Below are 20,594 nucleotides of genomic sequence, written 5' to 3' on the forward strand. Positions count from 1 at the left end.
AGCAACGTGATCGATCAAATTCGAAGAGTGATTGTTTACAATGAAAATTCTGAATTTTTGTGCATTTGTCTATTTCAATTCTCGGTTGGCACAAAGCATGATGTGTTACACGTATTGTAATGAGATTTTTTCAGCACACGACCCAATTTTCCTTACTCGCTCCGCTCGTAAGGAAAACTTGGGTCTAGTGCTGAAAAAATCAACATTACAATACTTGTAACACAACATACTATTTAAAAATTCGAGGTGTATGTTTTTTTTTAATATCTGTTTATTATCATTCCAAAAAAATCATCGTATAGTGTGAGCTGAGAGGGTATTGTAACATGAACCGAGGTTTACCGAGGTTCACAATCGCATTCGAATGTTACAATACCCTCGAGGCTCACACATACACCGAGAATTTTTAAAAACCTTTTTCGACTCGAGTCATTTAATGGCCTTTACATTCGCCTTTCATCGAAAATCACGAAAAACACCAAAAATTATCAATTTATTCCGAAACTAAGCACCAAACAAACACAAAATATGTCGATCACTTCAATAACACACAAAAATATTGCAACAACACGACAACGATTCAATTTTTCAATTTTCAATTTCAATTTTTTAAATTTCAACGATTCTTGACAGCGTTGAGTTTTTGAAGAGAGAGAAGTCTCTCAGTTTGCTATCTCTACTACAATATGATCAATTTGTATCATATACACGGCGCTTTCCAGTTTGTAAACTCTAGGTGAACAATTTCCAATATTTAATCCCTAGAGATTACAAATTTGTCTATGTGTTAGCGGGGAACATTTTGACATTTTCTAAATATGCGAATTCGAATAAAAGTCGTGTTTTCGATGAAAGTCGAATGTAATATATATTATCACATAAGCGAAAGCGAGACAACAACATAGACCTGAAGTGTAATTTTTCAATTAAACTTCTAGTTAAGTAATTTTGACATCCGAACATCGCGCGTATGTGATAAAATACTATTTCATGCCCGCTGATTAATTTTGCAATTCACATCGTTCAAATGATTGAGACTTGCCGATAATTTACTGATAATATTGTTTTATATTTCACCCTTATCGGTCCTATTGAATATTTTTATCGGTACTTAGGAACATCGATATCTCGATATCGGTAGTTTATATATCTTCATCGGTTTTTCCTACTGCCTCCGTTCGATACTTGAACTTACTTGAACGTAAAGCGAACGACGAAAACTCATCATTAAGCGTCAAGTTCAAACTGCCCACTCTTCATAAATTTTAAAGAATGAAGTTTGTTGTAAATTTTCACATTCTGAAGCCAAAAAAAACTCTCTCTGTTTGATAGTTGAACTACCAACTCCGATGGAAAAGTGACGAGACTAGATCCTCGTATGTGTCATCTTTGTGTACAATATCGATGGGTACTTTGCAAAAGTCCCACTTTCGATGTAAGTCATCTGTTATCGACTTAAACGACGGAAAGAAACCATTCGGTGTGGCTCAAAATACTTGGATCAAAAGAAGTAAAAGATTGTTTAATGCTACAGGTGATTCTGGTGTCTAAATAGCGGAATAGGTCGACAAAGATCGAAAAAACAACGAAATTTTGAAATTTTTCTCTTAATTTTTATTTCCACTGGCACATTTGTAAACGACATTGTATGTATGTGTCGTATAGGATTCTCATAAAGTAATTTCTATGTCGCATAAGAACTGCTTCTACTCTACGGGGTACATTCTTCTGTGTGTAATCCACCTGTTATATAAAGAGGGAACAACACATATGTTAACATCAATTCAGTGTAGTATCCCGCAATTCTGCACAGGAACAATTCGTTTAGCCATTCACAAATTACGCACTCACCTTGTCAGAAATTAGACATTTTTATATGAAAAACTCGTGCGAAACGGGGGGGGGGGGGTCAAAAATTACACGTCCACCGCGTGCGTAATTTATGCATGGCCCCTTACATCGATTGCTTTGAATGGAACTTCGACTCATAGACCGATATGCAACGAGAGATTTTATACTTTTCACGAATTCTGAGACTTACTGCCACCGATGGTACGGATGAAAATCAAAAATTTTTGTGGAACCTTGTTCAGGGCACCGGGCAGACTAATAATATCCAAAAATATCAAAAGTGCATCGAAATACTCAGTTAAAATTCATTCAACCGCACCGTGGCGATAAGATAAATCAGTAAAAAAAATGAATTTTCAAAGTCTTATCGCACAGCAGATATAAGTCCTATTGAAAAATTAATTGATCTTCCGGAGTCCTAAGATCCCAAGTAGCATTCAACGGTTAAAATTCGGTTGTGCAACTGTTATTACACCGCGGTTATAAATTATTTGAAGATAACCCAAAATAACTAATTAGTTGTCGCAACGTTGCTACAACTTTGCAATAACGGTTGTGCAACGGTTTTTGCCCAGTTGCGAAAGTTGTAAGATTCTAGTAACGAATTGGTTGTAAGACAGTTTTACAACGAATTGGTTAAAGTTGTAAAACGGTTGTATGACCGACGTAGGACTTATAAATCACATTTGAAAATTCGATACCGTCTTAAGCTGCGAGCGCACTTACACCGTTTAGCTCTCCGTTTACGTTTTAACAATGGAAAGTGGGAGGAGCTTCCATTGTTCACTCGTAAACGGAGTGCTAAACGGCGTAAGTGCGCTCGCAGCCTTACTTATTAGTTGTACTACCGTTTCACAACTTTTTCGTTTATCATTATTTTCAGCTTATAGCTACACTTTCAAGAACACGTTTTTTCTTGAAAATTGTATGTGCAATATTCGTAAATCAATTTACATTATTTATGTACTGAAAAGATGTTTTTATGCACAGCAATTCAACTGATTTTTTTTTTAATTATTTATTATCATTCATCATTTGGTGCGTAAATAAAGTAAGAGGCACTGTGAATTGTTCTTATTTTATTCACGGTTCGATTTTAGTCAACAATTCAGTCAGTCACACGTTTTTCCACATCTTTGATAATTAGCACCGTATTGTCTTAATGCCAATTCCACAAAGTTTTATCCATCAATTTCACCTTTATTGTAAGATAATGTTGTCGACCCTAACTCCTATCAAGAGACCTAACAAACAACATAAAGAAACCTAACGTCGACAACAGCGGTAAACAAAACTAGTGAAATTGACCAATAAAATGTTGATTTACGAATTGGCAATAAGTTAGAAAAATACGACAATTCACAAAGTATTCACAATTTCAGCACAAACATTCTTCAAATTTCATTGTTTCACATAGTGACATCGTATGAAAACTGAAACACTAAAGCATAAAAAGTGTCTCATAGATAGGTATATATTCCGAGCGAACTTTTTATATATATAATAAATATAATGTCCAATTGGCTCAAAACATAATTGAAGCTAACTGCAATATGAAAGTCCTACGGAGAAAAATGACAAACGCCAAAAAAGAAATCTTCAAATTACGAGACAAAACAGGAACGATCCAAACGGATCGAAATGCGATATTAAACATTGCAACAGAATTTTATGAGAATTTGTTTTCTTCAGCAAGACAGAGCCCAACGGAAGAAACCGAAGATAGACCAATAATAAGAAACGTGGGATCGGAGGATATGCCCGACATAACTGTTGATGAAGTCAAAGCTGCAGTAGCCGAGATGAAAAACAAAAAGTCTCCCGGAGAAGATGGTGTTCCAGTGGAAGCCATTAAACTAGGTGGAGACTCATTATTAAAGGCAATCACGGCTTTGTTTAATCAATGTCTCCAATGGGAAGAAGTACCAGAAGCCTGGGAAAATGCGGTAATTACATTGCTGCATAAAAAAGGAGATATAACAAAGCTGGAAAATTACCGACCCATAAGCCTATTGTCAACACTCTACAAGTTGTTTATGAAAATCATTACGAAGAGGAACACTAACAAGTTCGACTTCTACCAACCTGTTGAACAAGCTGCTTTCAGATCTGGTTTCAGCACAAACGACCATTTGCAGGTGATGAGAACGCTTATTGAGAAGTGTCGTGAATACAACATCGACATAGTCTTGCTATTCATAGACTTCGAAAAAGCTTTCGATTCAGTGGAAACATGGTCGATATTGGACGCATTAGACGAATGTAGAGTAGACTCAAGGTACTCCAACACAATTCGATATGTGTACAAAAATGCTACTTCATGTATAAAACTTCATAAGAGCACGGAGAAATTCAGAATTGGCCGAGGTGTAAGGCAGGGTGACACCATTTCACCGAAATTATTCACGGCGATTCTGCAGAGTGTTTTTAGGAAGTTAAACTGGAGTAAAATGGGAATAAAGATAAATGGAGAGTACCTGAGCAATCTCCGCTTCGCTGATGACATTGTACCGATAGCAGCGAATCTAGGTCAGGCTCAGCTTATGCTACAACAGTTAAGTGAAGAGGCGAGCAAAGTTGGCCTCAAGATGAACTTATCGAAAACAAAAGTCATGACCAACATCGGGGACGATAGAGAAATCAAAATTGGTGACACTGTCATTGAACGAGTCGACAGCTATGTATATCTAGGACATAAACTGAAGTTAGGTCTGGACAACCAAACTGCAGAAATAAGACGTAGGATTGGTCTTGCATGGGCAGCGTTCGGAAAACTCAGACTAATTTTCAAAAGCAAAATGAATAATAGTCTGAAACGCAAAGTTTTCGACACTTGTGTCCTTCCAGTGCTCACTTATGGAGCGGAAACGTTAACTTTAACAAAAGCATCCGAAGATAAATTGAGAGTGACACAAAGAGCCATGGAACGGAGTATGCTTGGAATAACACTCAGAGACAGAATGACGAATCAATGGATTCGACAACAAACCAAGGTCGTTGATGTCATGGAAAGAATAGCATCTCTGAAATGGAGCTGGGCGGGACATATTGCAAGAAGGACAGACGAACGTTGGACCAAAAAGATCATGAACTGGCGACCATATAAAAGACGAGCTATAGGTAGACCACCAGAGAGATGGACAAACGGAATTAAGAATATTGCAGGTACAAACTGGCAGCAAATGGCAATGGATCGTACGAAATGGAAAGAAGTTGGAGAGGCCTACATCCAGCAGTGGATAGAAACAGGCTGAAAAAGAAGAAGAAGAAGAACTTTTTAGCATGACATCTTGATTCCAACTGACGCAAATTTGCAAATGGATTAGTTGCTCAACCGTTTTACGACGAATTAGTGAAAGAGATTTCCTCAACTTATTGGTTGCATAACGGTTAATTGACGAATAAGTTTTTTGCAAAAATTATCTATTCACTTATTCGTTTATTAACGGTTGCACCACTAATTCGTTAAAAATTGAATGATAACGAATTAGTTGTGAAACGGTTATATAACGAATAAGTTATTTTGTGCATAACTTATTCGTTACATAACCGTTGGACAACGAAAAAGTTTGCAACGAATAAGTCATTTTCCAACCGCGGTTATGAAATGCTACTTGGGATTATGCGCTACACTCTGGCATTGTGTCTGGTCAAAATCTGTTGAATTAAAATTTAATTATTTCTTAGATAACAGTCCACCATTCAAACATTTAGCGATTAGCGTTAGTTTTGCCATCTTTGCATTTAGCGTCAGAAGTCTGACGTTACCTACCTTTTGTAATTTTGGACGAATGTGGTAGCTACTAACGCCATTTACGGTTCATACATGTGTTATCGATTCATCTGTTATCGTCTATAACTGCGGAAAGAAACCATTCGCTGAGGCTAATATGGTCTCTTATATAGAAAAATCGTTGTCAAAACAAATGAAGTAAAAGATTTCCTACCAACTCGTTCAAAGTACTTAGATCAAAAGAAGTAAAAGATTCTGTTTAATAGACTGATGAAATACTTGCTACAGCTGATTTGGGTGACTAATGCTCGGAATAGGTCGACTAATATCGAGAAAAAAAACGAAATTTTGAAATTTTTCTCTTAATTTTTATTTCCGAAATTTTTGTTTTGTTTTTGAAATTTTGCATGGAAACGATTTCTTCATCATCATCATTGTTTTGTTTTTCATTCATTTTGTTAACATAATTAAAATAACAAAAATTAACTGGTTGTTTGTTTTATGTTTTAATAAATTATTGCACATAATCGAGTCAATATGCACAATAGCGAAATTATTGTCATGTTATAGATTACAACTGTTGAGCGACCGCATTGATGAATCTCAATTTCCTCGGGATGATAATTGATGCATTTTGCGGGCCTGCGTCGCGGTAACATCTCCTTGCGTATACGTCGAGAACCGCACGCACCTTAGGGTGTACATTAATTGTTTGTTAAACGACCAATCTCAAAATATTGAAGAGAGAAATGCAATCTTACCAGCACTGCCGGGAACCTCATGTGCCGTTATGTCCAATTGTTTCGAACCACATGGACATAAGGTATCCACAACTAAAAGTATCAAGTTGCTGTGGGGTATTTTCTGAACGCTGAATGGACGTTCGCATCCAGATGAATGACAATTCGTTAGTTTTCCCTAAAATAATATTTTTTTATAAAAAATTGATTCAACAGAGTGAATTGAGCCGAAATAAGACCAACAATACCTTCAAGGGTGTACTGGAATTAAGTCTTTCTGGTTGCAAAATATACAAATCAGTTTTTAGGTCACAAGGTCTTGAGTTATGCTGATTCGTAGTAACTCTTGGAGTCGGTGGTGGCTGAACTGATTTTGGTTTCATTGTTACGCTCTCCTAAAGCATTCGAAAGTTTTTAATCAAACCAGGTACCCACAACACCTTTCAATATCACTAACCGTTTCCTGTGTCGTAAAGTCAATGTCAACATTAGGCTCTTCATCGTAATCATCTTCTGAATAATTAGACTCATCCACATCGTCGAGATCTTTGTCTCCATAATTTTCGGATACATAATGTGCCCAGGAAGCCACTGGAGTCGGAATGGTCGACAACCAAGTCATTGTGTACGTTAAAAAGTATTTTAGAAGCCATGACATTGCCTGTATGGGTTTCATTCTGTTTGCACTACTGTATGGACTATTTTCACCGGAGCAAAGACCCTGGTAGTCCATCAAAGCCACTCGTCTATAAATTCGATCCTGAACGAGACTATCCATTATTGTTCCATCGATGTTGCCAAAGAACCTGCCGGGAACATACAAATGTAGAACGTTATCGACGTTCTTGTGAATAAATTGATGACGTTTTTCCCATTTGGAAATTTATAACTTTTGTTCGACGAACGTTTCTAAGAAATTCTGTTTTCGAAAATAAAACTGGTGAACGAACTTAGGTAAAAATTTTAAATTGTAGAACTGTACTGTAGCTTCCAAGCACCAACACAGAAGTAATTTGGAGTCTAATGACTCTAACGACTCTGCGTTTCGTTTCTGTCCTACATACAGGAGGCATGTTCTCTTGGTTTGTGTTAAAACACTTAACTCATGCAATTTTGGTTGAGTAAAAAAGACTCCAAATTTGACAACTCACATTGAGTGTTCTTGCTTTTAGTTAGTCAGAGTCTACCACAAACACTGATTTTTCCAACGTCGAAAAGCCTCCAAATTTTCAATTAGACGTGTAGGATTGCATGTGTTGTTTCTTTTTATACACACCTATAGAGATCATGACTTCTGTCACAGCCCTGCTACTAGCATGAACACTGAATTGACAAGTGTCAAATTTGGAGGCGATTTCATCAGCCTCCGAATATTTTCTATGTTCGTGCTAGTAGCAGTGCTGTGCTTCTGTCTTTACGAGAGAAATGCTAGGTCTATTTTGATTGCATAAGTCTTCGAATGTTTCCTGTGTTGCTCATGCTAGGAATAGAGCTGTATTAGTGTCATATATAGTTGGTCATCCTTGAAAAGGTCTTCGATATAAAAACTGAGATCTCGACTGTGATACTCTTGCTACGTCTTAATACCGTGACTGTCCTTATGCGTCACTTCCAACGAATCGAAAGACGATATCCTAAAAGTTATTTACTTATACCATCTGTTATCGACATATCCGACGACAATAAGCGATTAGCACTGGCTACTGTAATCTTATATCAACATTTATGTTGAAACTAATGAAGTACAAGACTTTTAAATCAATGCATGATCAAAAGACGTAGCAGATTCGATAATTACTCAGACGATAGTCGTATTCAGAGTGAAAGGATTTAATGCATTATGATTAAGTGAGAGAGATTCTCATCATCTACAGGGTTTAGGAACAAATTAAAACATTCTTCACATAAAGGTAGGAGAACAAAATTGGTTATCTATTGACAGCATTACTATCACGTGCGACGTAGAGATGCTTACCGTCCCGTGTGTTCTGTATTTTCGGAAATAATTACAAAACCATTATTGTCAAGCATATAGCAGTCTAACTCATCGGAAGCACATGTTTTCGGACATGCACCACTGGTACACTGAAAATTTAAAAAAAATGTTAGGAGAACCTTAACACCGGTAATAGACAGCCATTATAAACTCACTGTCGATGTAATGTTAATAAAATGTCTAGCAAGGGTATCATGCTGAAACTGTAATCCTACTACAGCGGCAGGAGCCTTGTGTCCCTTGTGTTCAATAAAAATAGCATGGGCTGCTGTCACCAATGTGGCATTAGTTTTGGATGTGTAGCTGTAAGTTGGTGAACGAGATTAGTCACAATCTCTATCAAACCTCGATTAAAACGTACCCCGAATCGAAAGGAACGCTGAAGACGAAACTTTCTGAATCGATCTGATCCTGATCGACAGCTCGTTTATACCAAGACATGTCAATCGCTTTGGCATTCTCGTCACCAAAGTTTGTTCTAACAATGACGGAAAATTCAAATGTGAATTGAATGAATGCCATCAACAAGTCATCGTTTAACTTACGTATCGTTTGCATCTTTGTTCACCGGTAAATGATCCACCCATCTTAGCAGACCCGATCGTGTGGCAACGAACGATAGCTTAACACCAAACATCTGATAGCCTTGGCTGAAAATAACATTGAAATGTGTTAGACTTTGGCAATGATTTATTTGGTTCAAAATCCTTCGATTTGATAAATGGATGATCGACCTGTGAAAGTAATGGAAATTTATTTTGTTTTATAAGGGGGGGAAACGGGGTAAGCATTAGAGAGTTCCAATAACCAGATTGGGTCAATGAGATTTTGTTTAAATTGTCGAAAATTTCATTCAATCGCAATTTGTCTCACAATAATGAAGTAAAAGATTTAGCGACAAACTTAAAAATCGTTCAAAAACAGGAGCCACATATTATATGACTGTGTCGTCTGTGAAAGGTCATTTGCAAAAGGCGAACATGTTATGCTCACCTAAATAAAAGCACTATTTGCAAAAGGTTTTCACACACGACAAGATTGTCAGCGATGTGACTATCTGGTCTATTACTGCTTTTGAGCTAACAAATCTGCGAAATCTTTTACTTCATTTTTTATAACAAGCACTTTGCTATATAAGAGCAAGAGCACATTAGACAGACTTGTCGTTTATTTTGGTCGTCGCTGTCGATAACTGATGTTTATTTCAATATGAAAAATACGTCTGAAGGATCGTCAAGGCATTCTATCGTATCAACGCACTGTCAGTGCGTTGACCGTATATAATAAATATATCTCCTCAACAAGTACGACAGACCACAAATCTCTTTTCAACAAAATGCAAATTTTTAGAAGCTCTCTGGACAAATTGCGATAAAACGAACACAACAAATTCGTCTAGCCTAAAAATACGTTTGATTCAATGAAATCAATGAAAGGTTTTCGTGGTAACACCTATTTTACATCCTTGGTAAGCCTGCGGTTTATTTATTTTTTGATGGAACAAAACAAAAACATTGTGCGAATTTTACCTCCTCTGACCAAGCATTTTGCGATAAATGGAAACGAAAGAATTAATTTTCTTTTGTTAGGTTTACCTGTGCAATAGAGCCATCAAGGTGGCGATTGGGCTATAGAGTGAAACGTGCGATATGATGTGCTCGTATTAGTATTAAAATCATTTTGCGTTTAAAGAATAAGAAAACATTTCAATTGGCTCAGTTATAATAGTTTGGGACGCAAATTAAAGTGACTGGTTCCGCAGATCATACACCGGAAAAAAAATCGAAAATGGTGATAGTCGCATCATGATAGTCGAAGTAGTAATAATTGCTTGCAAACATCAAATATAAACCATATGCGAGCATATTTTACCACACTCAGCCATATTATACTACTGACGCGGATAAATGTGTCATTTTAGGTTATATAATAACAGAATTTCCAAATCGCGTTGTGGTGGATTTTGCAGCATATTGTCATTTGCAGTCTGTAGAATACTAATATGGCTTGGAGTGGTAAAATATTCTGGAAGGTAGTAATCGATGAATATGTGTTCAAACAGCATTTATACTACTTGGGGTCGCACTATCATCGACCATTTGTTAGGTTGTATGTTGTTTTTGTTCACAAATGTGTTGACCAATTAACACTTTACATGTGAATACGGACACATTTAAGGTACTAGAGCCCCCTTGCATATCAGTCAATCATGAAGTCTTGTGGTTGAAGCGTGTTTCAACTAAATCAGATGATGAAAATGGTATGAAGGTTTACTTTCATTTCATTTATGATTCACTAGACTTGTACATGCAAGAAGGTTTGACCTACTTCATTCAGATCGGTCATCTCTTTGCCACTGTCGCCACGGCCTGACGGGATGTGGTTTATTTACAGCATTAAAGCATCGTAAGATGCTTGTCACTTTATCTCATGGTTCGAAACAGGTAGCAGAAACTTTCATTTGAAGCGTGTTTGTTGTTCGGACACAATGGTCTTCAATTCATTTCATTTCATTTATTTTTCATAAAAATAAAACACAACAAGTGACCTGCGTAGCTCCAGTTTGTAACAATTCTAAGGAGCTACTTTGGGGAACCAAATCGATGTCGTAACGAGGGTACTGGTAAAGAAGGTCTGTTAAGTCTATTTAAAAAAAAAATTCAACAATTATTTTATTCTTTTGAATGTTCTCTGAGTGTCCGTTGGGCAACGATAAACTGAACTGAGAATGACTAATGTAAGCCAACGTAAGTAGCGTTCTGAATAGTTAAATACAAGAACGGGGCATGTCACATTATAGCGAATTATAGGAAAAATGAAATTCCATTGATTTAGTCTTGACTTATTAGGCTATGTAACAATATGCATGGCTGTTCGAAATCGGGGCATCAAAAGTCTAATATCTCGGTCTACTTAAAATGCAAACAACACTCGATCGGTTGAACCAGTCACGTTTCGTCCGACATTATACTGAGCAATTGTATTAAAACTAAAGAGAAATGTGCATTTCAAACGAAATCATATTGAAACGACAACAGAATCACATTCATATTCGGTATAAAATTTGCACACTTACTGCTTGTCCTCCTTTCTCGTGGCATGAGACGGCCGATCCATGCCGTCGGTCACCATTGCGTCACGAACTAGTGTCTGCAGCAGTGCACGATCACAGTAATATGGTTCTGATTTTCGTGACTGTGCATTTAGAATATGTTGATTTTGGCCGGACGACGAGCCACCGTAATGGGGTTGCGGTGATCTCGGCCGAACGCTCATCCATTTCCATCGAGGCCTACCTGCTCTGGCCAAAAAGTGCAGAATTTGCTTTTCGGGCGTATCGAATGTCGTGTTTTCTTGATCAGCTGGAAATTCGGCGGATGAGTCGCGCTCTTTACCGAAATCATGCAAGTTATTGTATTCACAGTACACCCTGAAATTATAGAAATTTGTTGGTAAAAATGAGAGACTAAAAATCGACAGCAATTCAATTTACCAATCGGGGTGCACGCGCCAATTCTCGCCTTTTAGATATTCGGTAACTGAAAAGAAATATTTTTTGATAAAATTGCCGCCCCTCAAATCCAATTCAATTCGAAAATACCATTTTGATGCGAATGTCGAATCTCCTCTTGCGAACTAAGTTCATGCATTCCATATTTGTCTGGTAATGCTAGCGCCAAGGTAAACGGTGTACCTTCAATAGGGCCGTAAAAATATCTTCACAAACAAAAGGAGAAAAACAATTGATTAAGAGTGCGCTAAATAATTAACCGATTCAGAAGTGTTACCGTTGAGTTCGCATTGACACTCTCTTCATGTCATCCAAGTGGGTGAGAACAGTAAACTCCATTTCACCTTCTTTTTGCATGACCATTTCTTGCCTCATCTGAAAATTTATTAATTTTTTTGTTGTTGTGATATTTATGGACAATGGACATTCAGGCAACAAGTCTACATTGGTTGCAACGCAACTTAATTCAATACTAGTTTTAATAACCGTTTGTGTAGACCAGGTACTTATGTGATTGTGGACGTATTAAGTTCTTTAAGAAAAGTCGTGGAAAAAAATCCGGAAAATGGAAAATGTTTTTTCAGCCCGGAAAAGCCATTCATGTGAAAACCTTCAAAGTCGAATATCTCCGAAAATATAACATCTTTTTCAAAAATTTCTTCTGTTCTGGCTCATTACCAATATTTCATGATAATGTCTAAAAAGTGTCCCGGGAAATTCATCAACTTTAAAGTCATTTTCCCTGGCCATTTCCAATTTATTTTTCATAAAAGTGGTGTCATTGGAAAGCTACAATCAAGTATTTTGGGTCAAGTATTTACTTCAGCAGTCCTGTTTTGTGACTGTTTATGAAGTAACTCATCCAAAATAATGTTGAATCTTTGTTCTAGACACAAGTCATTTCTTTCGTTTTTTGCTATTTTTTGGCCCTTTAACAAGTTTGAAGTCACCAGAATTCAGGCGATTTTTCTGGTTCCATTCAGAATTCTGTCAAATTCTGAAAAAATCGTCAAAATACTCTGTAGTTATATAGTTTTTAGGATAGGGAAGACAATGGGCCATGAAGACGTCACTTATTATTAGGAACTGACCTCTGGTGACTTCAAAATTGCTCAAAGTCCAAATGTTAGGCCAAAAAATGGCAAAAACGTAAGAAAAGTCTAGTGTCTAGAACAAAGAAGTAGTTGGAACGTCCGGATTCGACATTATTTTGGATGAGTTGCTCCATAAACAGTCCCAAAAATATTTTCATTTGGGAACGGGTCCAATAAAATAGGTTATGTCACACGAAAAATCATTGGTAAAAGTAAATTCAAATTTTCATAGGGACGTTAATATCATCCCAAATATGGAACTTTCCATAATCATTGGACAGTAATCATGGAGAGGGGAAATGGGGACGAAATGTCTGTGCACTGGAACTAGTATACCAGATAATAGAGCTCATCATCATCTGTCGTCCTACTCCTCGAGGGAGCATAGAGAATCTACACATTGTTGCCATCGGTACCTATTATTGATCTAGAAAAATTCTTAAAAATGACTTTTCCAGGCCATGTCTCAGGCTCCTGAACATAGAAGTACTTGAATGTAGATTTCGAATGACACCACTTATATGAAAATTGGATTGGAAATGGCCTGGGAAAATGGCTTCAAAGTTAAAGAATTTTCTATGACTATTGTTGTGAGGAACCCTAACAGCGACTCCATTCCGACTATTCAAAAAAAAAGATTCTTCCATGAAACATCAGTAATGAGCCATTCTTTCCAGAAGATAAGAAGCGTTTCAAGAAGATATTGTATTTTCAGAGATATTCGACTTTAATTGTTTTCGTATGAATGGTTTTTCCGGGCGGAAAAACAATTTTCCATTTTCCGGAAACATATTTGGTCCACAACTTTTCGAGGCAAACAACATGGAACAAAGAAAAATTTTAAAGAACTTAAGACGTACGCGTACAGAGTCCTTCCTTTTTTTCGACATAATAATCTCGACTATGTGAGCTTTAAGCTTATTCTTTCAATTAATGAAAAAAGCTCAAGGATCACAAACGCTTTGTATAGTTCGAAGGTCAATAATCAAGTAACAAATATTTTGATTGCTAATGCAACTTACATCCAACAAATAGTTCGTGTTCTCATCCTCCTTATCACTTATGTTATTGTTATTCTTCTTCGGCTCAGTTTCTGGTAACTCAACCTCAGTTAAATCGGTAGACTTATATTTAGGCTTCAACGACTCCAAATAATTGGATTCATCGTTCTGCAAACGAAAAGAAAAACAAACAGATCCATTAAATTCACCGAATTCTCATTCATATTGCAATTTATCAATTACGTCTGTACGAAGATCAGGATGATACAAAACTCTACCATTATTATCTACGATAAATGAGTACCCGTTAACTCCAAGCTGTAACGAAAAATTATATTGGATTTTATCCCACGCCGCTCCACAAACCCAACCGAATCAAAAACCTTACTTTGTATTGCGGAACCATTTTCTTGATGTCCTCAATGGGTACATCAGTTCCAACAACGCCCAATAGATTAGCAACTCGGACAGATGTATTGCGTCGATCATAAACGGGCGTTGATACGGTGGTAAATAAGCGTTGAGCATTTCCATGTTTGCCGAAATTTGGTCGCGACAAGCCACCGACAAAGACATGACTCCAGTGGATTGGATGATCGGCTTGGTATAAGACCATCGGTCTGGCCATTACCAAAGCATATTCGATAACACGTCTGCGGGCTTCCTCTTCAGAGTTTATTTGTACATAATAACCTGGAGATAGATCGAAATTGACAATTAGAGTCGCAACAGAAGAATTTCTCTGTTTGAATCGTTCAACCTTTGTTTGTGCAGGCTATGCTGTGCATGTTTTCTCGGCTGCTAGAGTCACCATTTATAAGATATGTAAAAATTCTAACAGGCATGTGTGGCCAATTGTAGTGCTTAATAACCTAAAATTTTAAATGGGGATGGTCAAAGAGACTCGAGGTTTTCAAATTTCATCTCGACATACTTCATTGTGCGTTTCAGAGAGTCCGTCGGTTATCAACATTATTGCTTGGTTACATTGGCTTCCGAGACCGGACTGGTTGTACTAGTAATCGAGAATGAATTGGAAAAGTTAGGTAAATTCATTCTTTCGTTCGCTTTAAGGTTAACATACCCGATGTAATAGTTCGAATGCATACTCGAACCCGGCCGTAAAGTTTGCCACATTCTCACATTTTACTGCTTTCATAGCAGCCAGAATTTCTTTGATATTATCGGAAGTAGCCCGAACCTGTAAGGGGTAAGAAAGGTGATAAATGTTAATTTTCCAAAGATAAAGCTTGTTTTCTGTTCTGAAGGTAAATCACATATTCTTGACCACATTGTTGACACACTTTTCATTTCCTCCCCCAAGGAATTAACAGAGAATTGAAGAAAATTAGGAAAACTCAGTTTTCAGACTGTGTAATGCACTAAACACTGTGATATGCTGCCCTGCCTGGACTGCGCACTGGTTTAACAGTAGATTACGTATCTATGGGAGAAATGATGGAAAAAGGATACTAGGGCCCATCCACTCAAGTGAATCTATTTGTCATTATTTCTCTCGTAGGCACATGCGCTATTTTAATCGACTTAACAAACAAATGACACCAGGAAATAATGTCCCATTTATCCACGTAGCGTTTAGTAATAGTTATTTACATGCTTATGCACGGTAAAGTGCACTCTGCATCACTTTAAGCCTTCGGCTCGACCTGCAAGCACCACCTTTGGCCAAAAAGTTTCACACAAGGATTTAAACTACTTCATCTGACTAGAACGACAATCTAGCATTTATCCCTCTAGTGCAAAACTGTTTATCTCGATGCATCTGTTCTCGGCAGATAAAATAGTGAAGGCAGAGTCGCATAATCTACTATTACATAACAAGGGATAGAAGGATGAAAAGTAGAGTTAGTGCATTTTTTTGACCTGACGAGAAGCCTAGGAAAGAGTGACTTTTAATTTTCATTCGAGTATTTTAATGGATTTTACATGCTGAAGGCGTCGACAGAAGTGCATGAATTATGAGTACGGTTTTCGGCGCGCGTAGCATGAAACAATTATTTTCTTTTGAACATTATGACAGACGACAAAATTAGTTTCGAATCTATTACTACTTTTGATCGAAGTATTTTCAACAGATTGATACTAAATCTTTTACTTCATTCGATTTGGTGTACATTATACCATAAAAGATCGCAATGATGAGAGCTCATCGCATTTTTGTAGTCGTTGTCAATAACAGATCAGTTTCTGCTGAAGTAAGCTCTACACAGCTCCAAATTTATGTAAATGCAAAACTATTCATTGCATACTCACCATTTTATCCTTGAAACATGGCACAGCTGATCGTGTGACGTCAGAAAAAACAATCAGATTAACGTAATCATTATCACTTAACGTGTCCAGTATGGCTTCAATTGTAGCTATGGCTATTTCGAAGCTTGATCCAGACATGGATCCAGACGAATCGAGTAAAATCATCTGCAACAGAAGTACCAATGTTAAGGTAAAACAGTTACGGATTCACTATCACTAAAATGTCATACAATATCTTTCGGTGATGATGCGGCCTGTATGAACCAATCTTCGGTACGAAAATCATGAGTTGATTTTTCATTGTTTAACGGTTCATGAATGCTGGGAAATCGTCGCATGAATCCACGGCTCGATCCATAATACTGGCATGGGTAATGAGATGTTATGTAAAATGCGAGATATAAAAAGTCCGAAAATGAAAGTACTGCGCGAAATGAACCGCAGACCCGTCAAGACTTGTTTAAGTGAAATTCGTTTTAAAAGTACGCAACCAGTGGACATTGGCCTCGCTGATTGTCGACTTTATTTTACATTTCGCTAAAAATCGACAATTGGATCTGAGGTTCACATTGATATCGGTTGGCTTGCCGGCTATTTTTAATGTGGTTTTATGTGGAAGAGGACCAATAACTTTTGCATTACCTGCCAGGATAGTGCAGAATCGCGTTCTAAATTATTAGAAAACAACGGATCTAAATGAGACGACCAAGCGATTTGAGACTGATAATCTGGGTCTGTTGGGAGAATAATTAAATTTTGAAAATTATCTGTCGTATCTGGAGCAGTCAACCATACCTTTAGTGTCATCAACACCAGAAGGCACTAATATGGAACTTAAACTAAGATTAACAGATAATTTATCGAATCGCCTCATCGGCTTGAGCAACAGATCTTTGTCATGTTTGGCATCGGATGCATAATCTGTGAATCTATGTGCATCATAGAATCGTGTTTGCGATGATTGACTTTGGCTTGACTCTTCCGATAGTGCTGCTTGTTCGGCGGAATCCATGATTCTCTGTGGATAAATTAACATTTTTTTTTGGGTTGACACAAATTTTTCGTTCGACAAAACAAAAATGTTTGAAAAAGCGAAAGCCATACCATAACTGCATTCATTTTAAATTCCATAAAGTTTTTCACTTCTGTAGCCAGCTCACGTAATAGCAATATGCCATCTTTTCGTGTAACTTCGCCTTCTAAATCTTTATATTTCTAAAAATGAAAATAAAAGTTTTTTAATTGGTTTAATGTTTCGATCAATAGCATTAAACGCGATGGAAATTGAAACAGTTAGCGCCGTGTATGAACATAAAATTGGATCTATCTATAAATATATGTCTCGCTCTATATCGGTGTAACACTCCTACAGTGTATGTCTGAAGTGTTGAAGCTTGATAAAAAAAATGAAAGCATTATGCTGTCATGTGCTTTCAACTTTATAATTAGTGTCTGCGAATATTTTATGTTTGAAAACGTTTTTCTGCACAAAGTTTGTAATTATGAAAAAATTTTCCCTTCAGAACGGTATAAGGCTTCAGTAGAAAATCACTTGCAGTCTGCCTGCCTAGGCATTTCGCAAACATTTCATTGTTACTAACTTACTTCTCCATCGATCTTAATCAACTCAATGAACATCAAAAATGACTTGTGCAAAAATTTAGACGGAATTCGATAAATATTGAACTAATGATAGGTGACTGCATGGCACTGCTCCTAGCATGAACATAGAAAATATTCTTAGGCTGTTGAAATCACAGTTGGCACTAAGTTTATTTTCTATTTCTATACACTGAAGCCTCAAAATTTGACACTTGACAATTCAGTGTTCATGGTAGGAGCAGTGCTGTGAGGACCAATATCAATGGTGCCTTTGACTGCAACAGTGCCTATATTAGCGAAAATATTTTCACGAATTTTCTCAAATTTTCGCGATTTTCTCAAATTTCCACCAAAATTCTTTTGGGAAAATTCACGAAAATTTGAGAAAATTCGTGAAAATAATTTCGCGAACTTAGGCACTGGACTGCACTAACAAACAGGTCGATCACTTTTTTAATTTCTGTTTCTTTTAGCGGCTGGAGAATGAATTGCTAGCAACGTCACGACCTATTTTGAAGAATTTGAATTCTTGAAAATCCTCGAAAAGTCATGAAATTCTTGATTGGAGTTCTTCAAAAGATTTTAAGAAATTTCAAAAATTCAAATTCGCGAAAATTAGCCCTGACTAACGGTGGTCATGATGCACCCATTCTCATTGTTCTACCATATCATATCAATCTTATACTCACTATCCTATCTATCCCACTATAGTCCACCATCAATGAACATTCTAAAAGTTTGAAATTGTTGCTTATAAATTGATGTAGCCATTCCTGGCGAAATACTTGCAGAAATTCATACACAAATTCATTTCTCTTCTAATGAATAGACCCTAATTATAAAAAGGATTCAAATCAGAAGCCTGAATCTCATTTAAATATGTTTCTTATTAAAATATTGAAACAAGAAAAAACCATCAAAGAAATGACCATCACATACCACCCTTCCGCTTGAACTCCCGCTTAGAGAATGTACCGCTCATCCCTCTATGAAAGACTACTGACTACATAAAATGGAAACGCCATAAAATATCTCTATTTTGTCGAATGACCCATATTTCGCTTTACGCTGAAAGTGTACTAGAAGGACGCGCATACGTTTGTAGCGTAACGTAAAATATATAGCAAAAAAAAATAATCCTTGAACCCGATTGAACGTGTAAACGAGAGAACTGTTTTTTCTTCGGTTCGGTATCATTGACAGAATTTTAATGTAGCAAAACGAGTGCATAATTCATGGTAAACTTACATTCTTAATGTCGTTCAGTTTTGTAAATTGCTTCCCAAACGCCCATAAATCAACACCGAATTTTAGTGCCCAATTTCGTACTCTGTGCGGGTTGCGGAAGAGAAGAGAAGAGAAAAAAATGTTGTTCTTGAATCGGAACAGTCGACAAAATTTTATTGTTTGCATATTTACTCATTATGTGGTATGTCTTCCTCTTGATCACCAATCACTAGGGTTGTAGTTGTCAGAAAAATGACAAATAAAATGGATACAACGGCAACGTTTCGGCTCATTTTGAATGAAATTTTCTTTTCTTTTCTATACTTCTTAAACTTAAAACTTGAACTAAATGTGGTTGGCTTAAATATTTTTACTAAAAATATATAATTCCCACTAAAATTTATATTTAACTACGTAGCTCCTCAACACAATCACTAATTTTATTTAGATTTTAATTTAATTTTATTTATTTTTTAATTTTAATTTAATTAACGTACGGAACGGACACACACATATATATAATGAATATTTACACGCTCACGGCCACACGCTAGTAACAATCAAAGATTCTAATTAATGTTATCATTTTTGCAATAGTTATTATCACCAGAAATTGCATTACATTTAATTATTTTATTGTTTTGAGTATTTTGGGGTTGGCTATCTATGTAATAACCGAAATGACAATGAAAATATTTAGTCGAAAATTGTACGCACAAATTTTTAGTAGAATTTTTGTTTGTTGGTTTAGTTATTATTGAATAATAGAATTTTCGTTTGCTTTTAATTTTCGATTAGTTTTATTGATATTATGGAAGTTTTGATATTGAGAGGATTACACACAGGATATATAACTCGTACGATATGATTAATGGATTCCGTTTTATGTATATAATATGTAGATATACGCTTTTTGTATATTGTAGGTATATTGTAGGTTTATGATGTGGTATACGTTTTCTTCTGGCCCATTCCCATTTTCCCTTTAATCGTATTTCAAGTTTAATAACACAATCGATGTATAGCTTATATATTGACCATGGAGCACTTCCGATTTAGACATGATATTCCGTAAAACGAATGATCGTTTATGTTTTTACTATTAAAATAATACGATTTTACTATTTAAGAACGGGTCAAACTCAAGGCCAAAACTGCATCCACATTGATTTTATAATATTCAGCGCTTCGTGTGTTATTCTTATTCTTCTTCCTTCGCCGTTTTCGAAACGAAAATTTTTTTGTTGGAGACGATTTATAAAACGTTTAGCAAATTGCACAATTCGAATTGAAAAAAATTGACAAAACTTTGAGTGTAGTAGAAACAACTGTTCGTAGCGAATTACATCTATTTATAATAATTATTTTTGCATTTTTTTACACTCTGGAAAACTAGTTTCACTAATTTGATAAAATTGTCATAGTAAAGGAATCACAAAATTTATTCTATTGGCTGAGACGCAAGCGTGGCCCTTCCCGTTTTGTACAACGTTGAAGCTTTTTCTTATAGTTTATATAAACATTTTTGTACGATTTACGTACGAGTAGATTTATATGGGACCATA

The 20,594-nt window shown here is 36.3% G+C and overlaps 1 protein-coding gene across 2 annotated transcripts; it reads right to left on the minus strand.

Annotated features, from left to right (window-relative positions):
* Positions 1–6,086: 6,086 nt before the first annotated feature.
* LOC119079855 (voltage-dependent calcium channel subunit alpha-2/delta-4) lies at positions 6,087–20,523 on the minus strand. 2 transcript variants are annotated; one of them, XM_037187925.1, is made up of 26 exons: positions 19,222–20,523; positions 19,051–19,132; positions 17,305–17,415; positions 16,996–17,218; positions 16,843–16,934; positions 16,431–16,562; positions 16,201–16,365; positions 15,011–15,127; positions 14,861–14,941; positions 14,687–14,798; positions 14,315–14,619; positions 14,170–14,244; positions 13,948–14,094; positions 12,109–12,206; positions 11,922–12,037; positions 11,814–11,859; positions 11,397–11,750; positions 9,916–9,948; positions 8,866–8,970; positions 8,682–8,798; positions 8,476–8,623; positions 8,300–8,409; positions 6,782–7,130; positions 6,573–6,719; positions 6,346–6,502; positions 6,087–6,275 (listed from the first exon to the last, which is right to left on the minus strand). In XM_037187925.1, exons 1-26 carry the CDS (start codon positions 19,320–19,322, stop codon positions 6,091–6,093), a joined length of 3,708 nt encoding a protein of 1,235 aa, XP_037043820.1. In that variant the 5' UTR covers positions 19,323–20,523; the 3' UTR covers positions 6,087–6,090. The 2 variants fall into 2 exon arrangements, with proteins under 2 accessions (XP_037043820.1, XP_037043821.1); XM_037187926.1 differs by lacking the exon at positions 9,916–9,948.
* Between the last annotated feature and the right edge of the window lie 71 nt (positions 20,524–20,594).

The sequence above is a fragment of the Bradysia coprophila genome, unplaced genomic scaffold (assembly GCF_014529535.1).
Source record: "Bradysia coprophila strain Holo2 unplaced genomic scaffold, BU_Bcop_v1 contig_348, whole genome shotgun sequence".
In the NCBI taxonomy this organism is placed as follows: Eukaryota; Metazoa; Arthropoda; class Insecta; order Diptera; family Sciaridae; genus Bradysia; species Bradysia coprophila.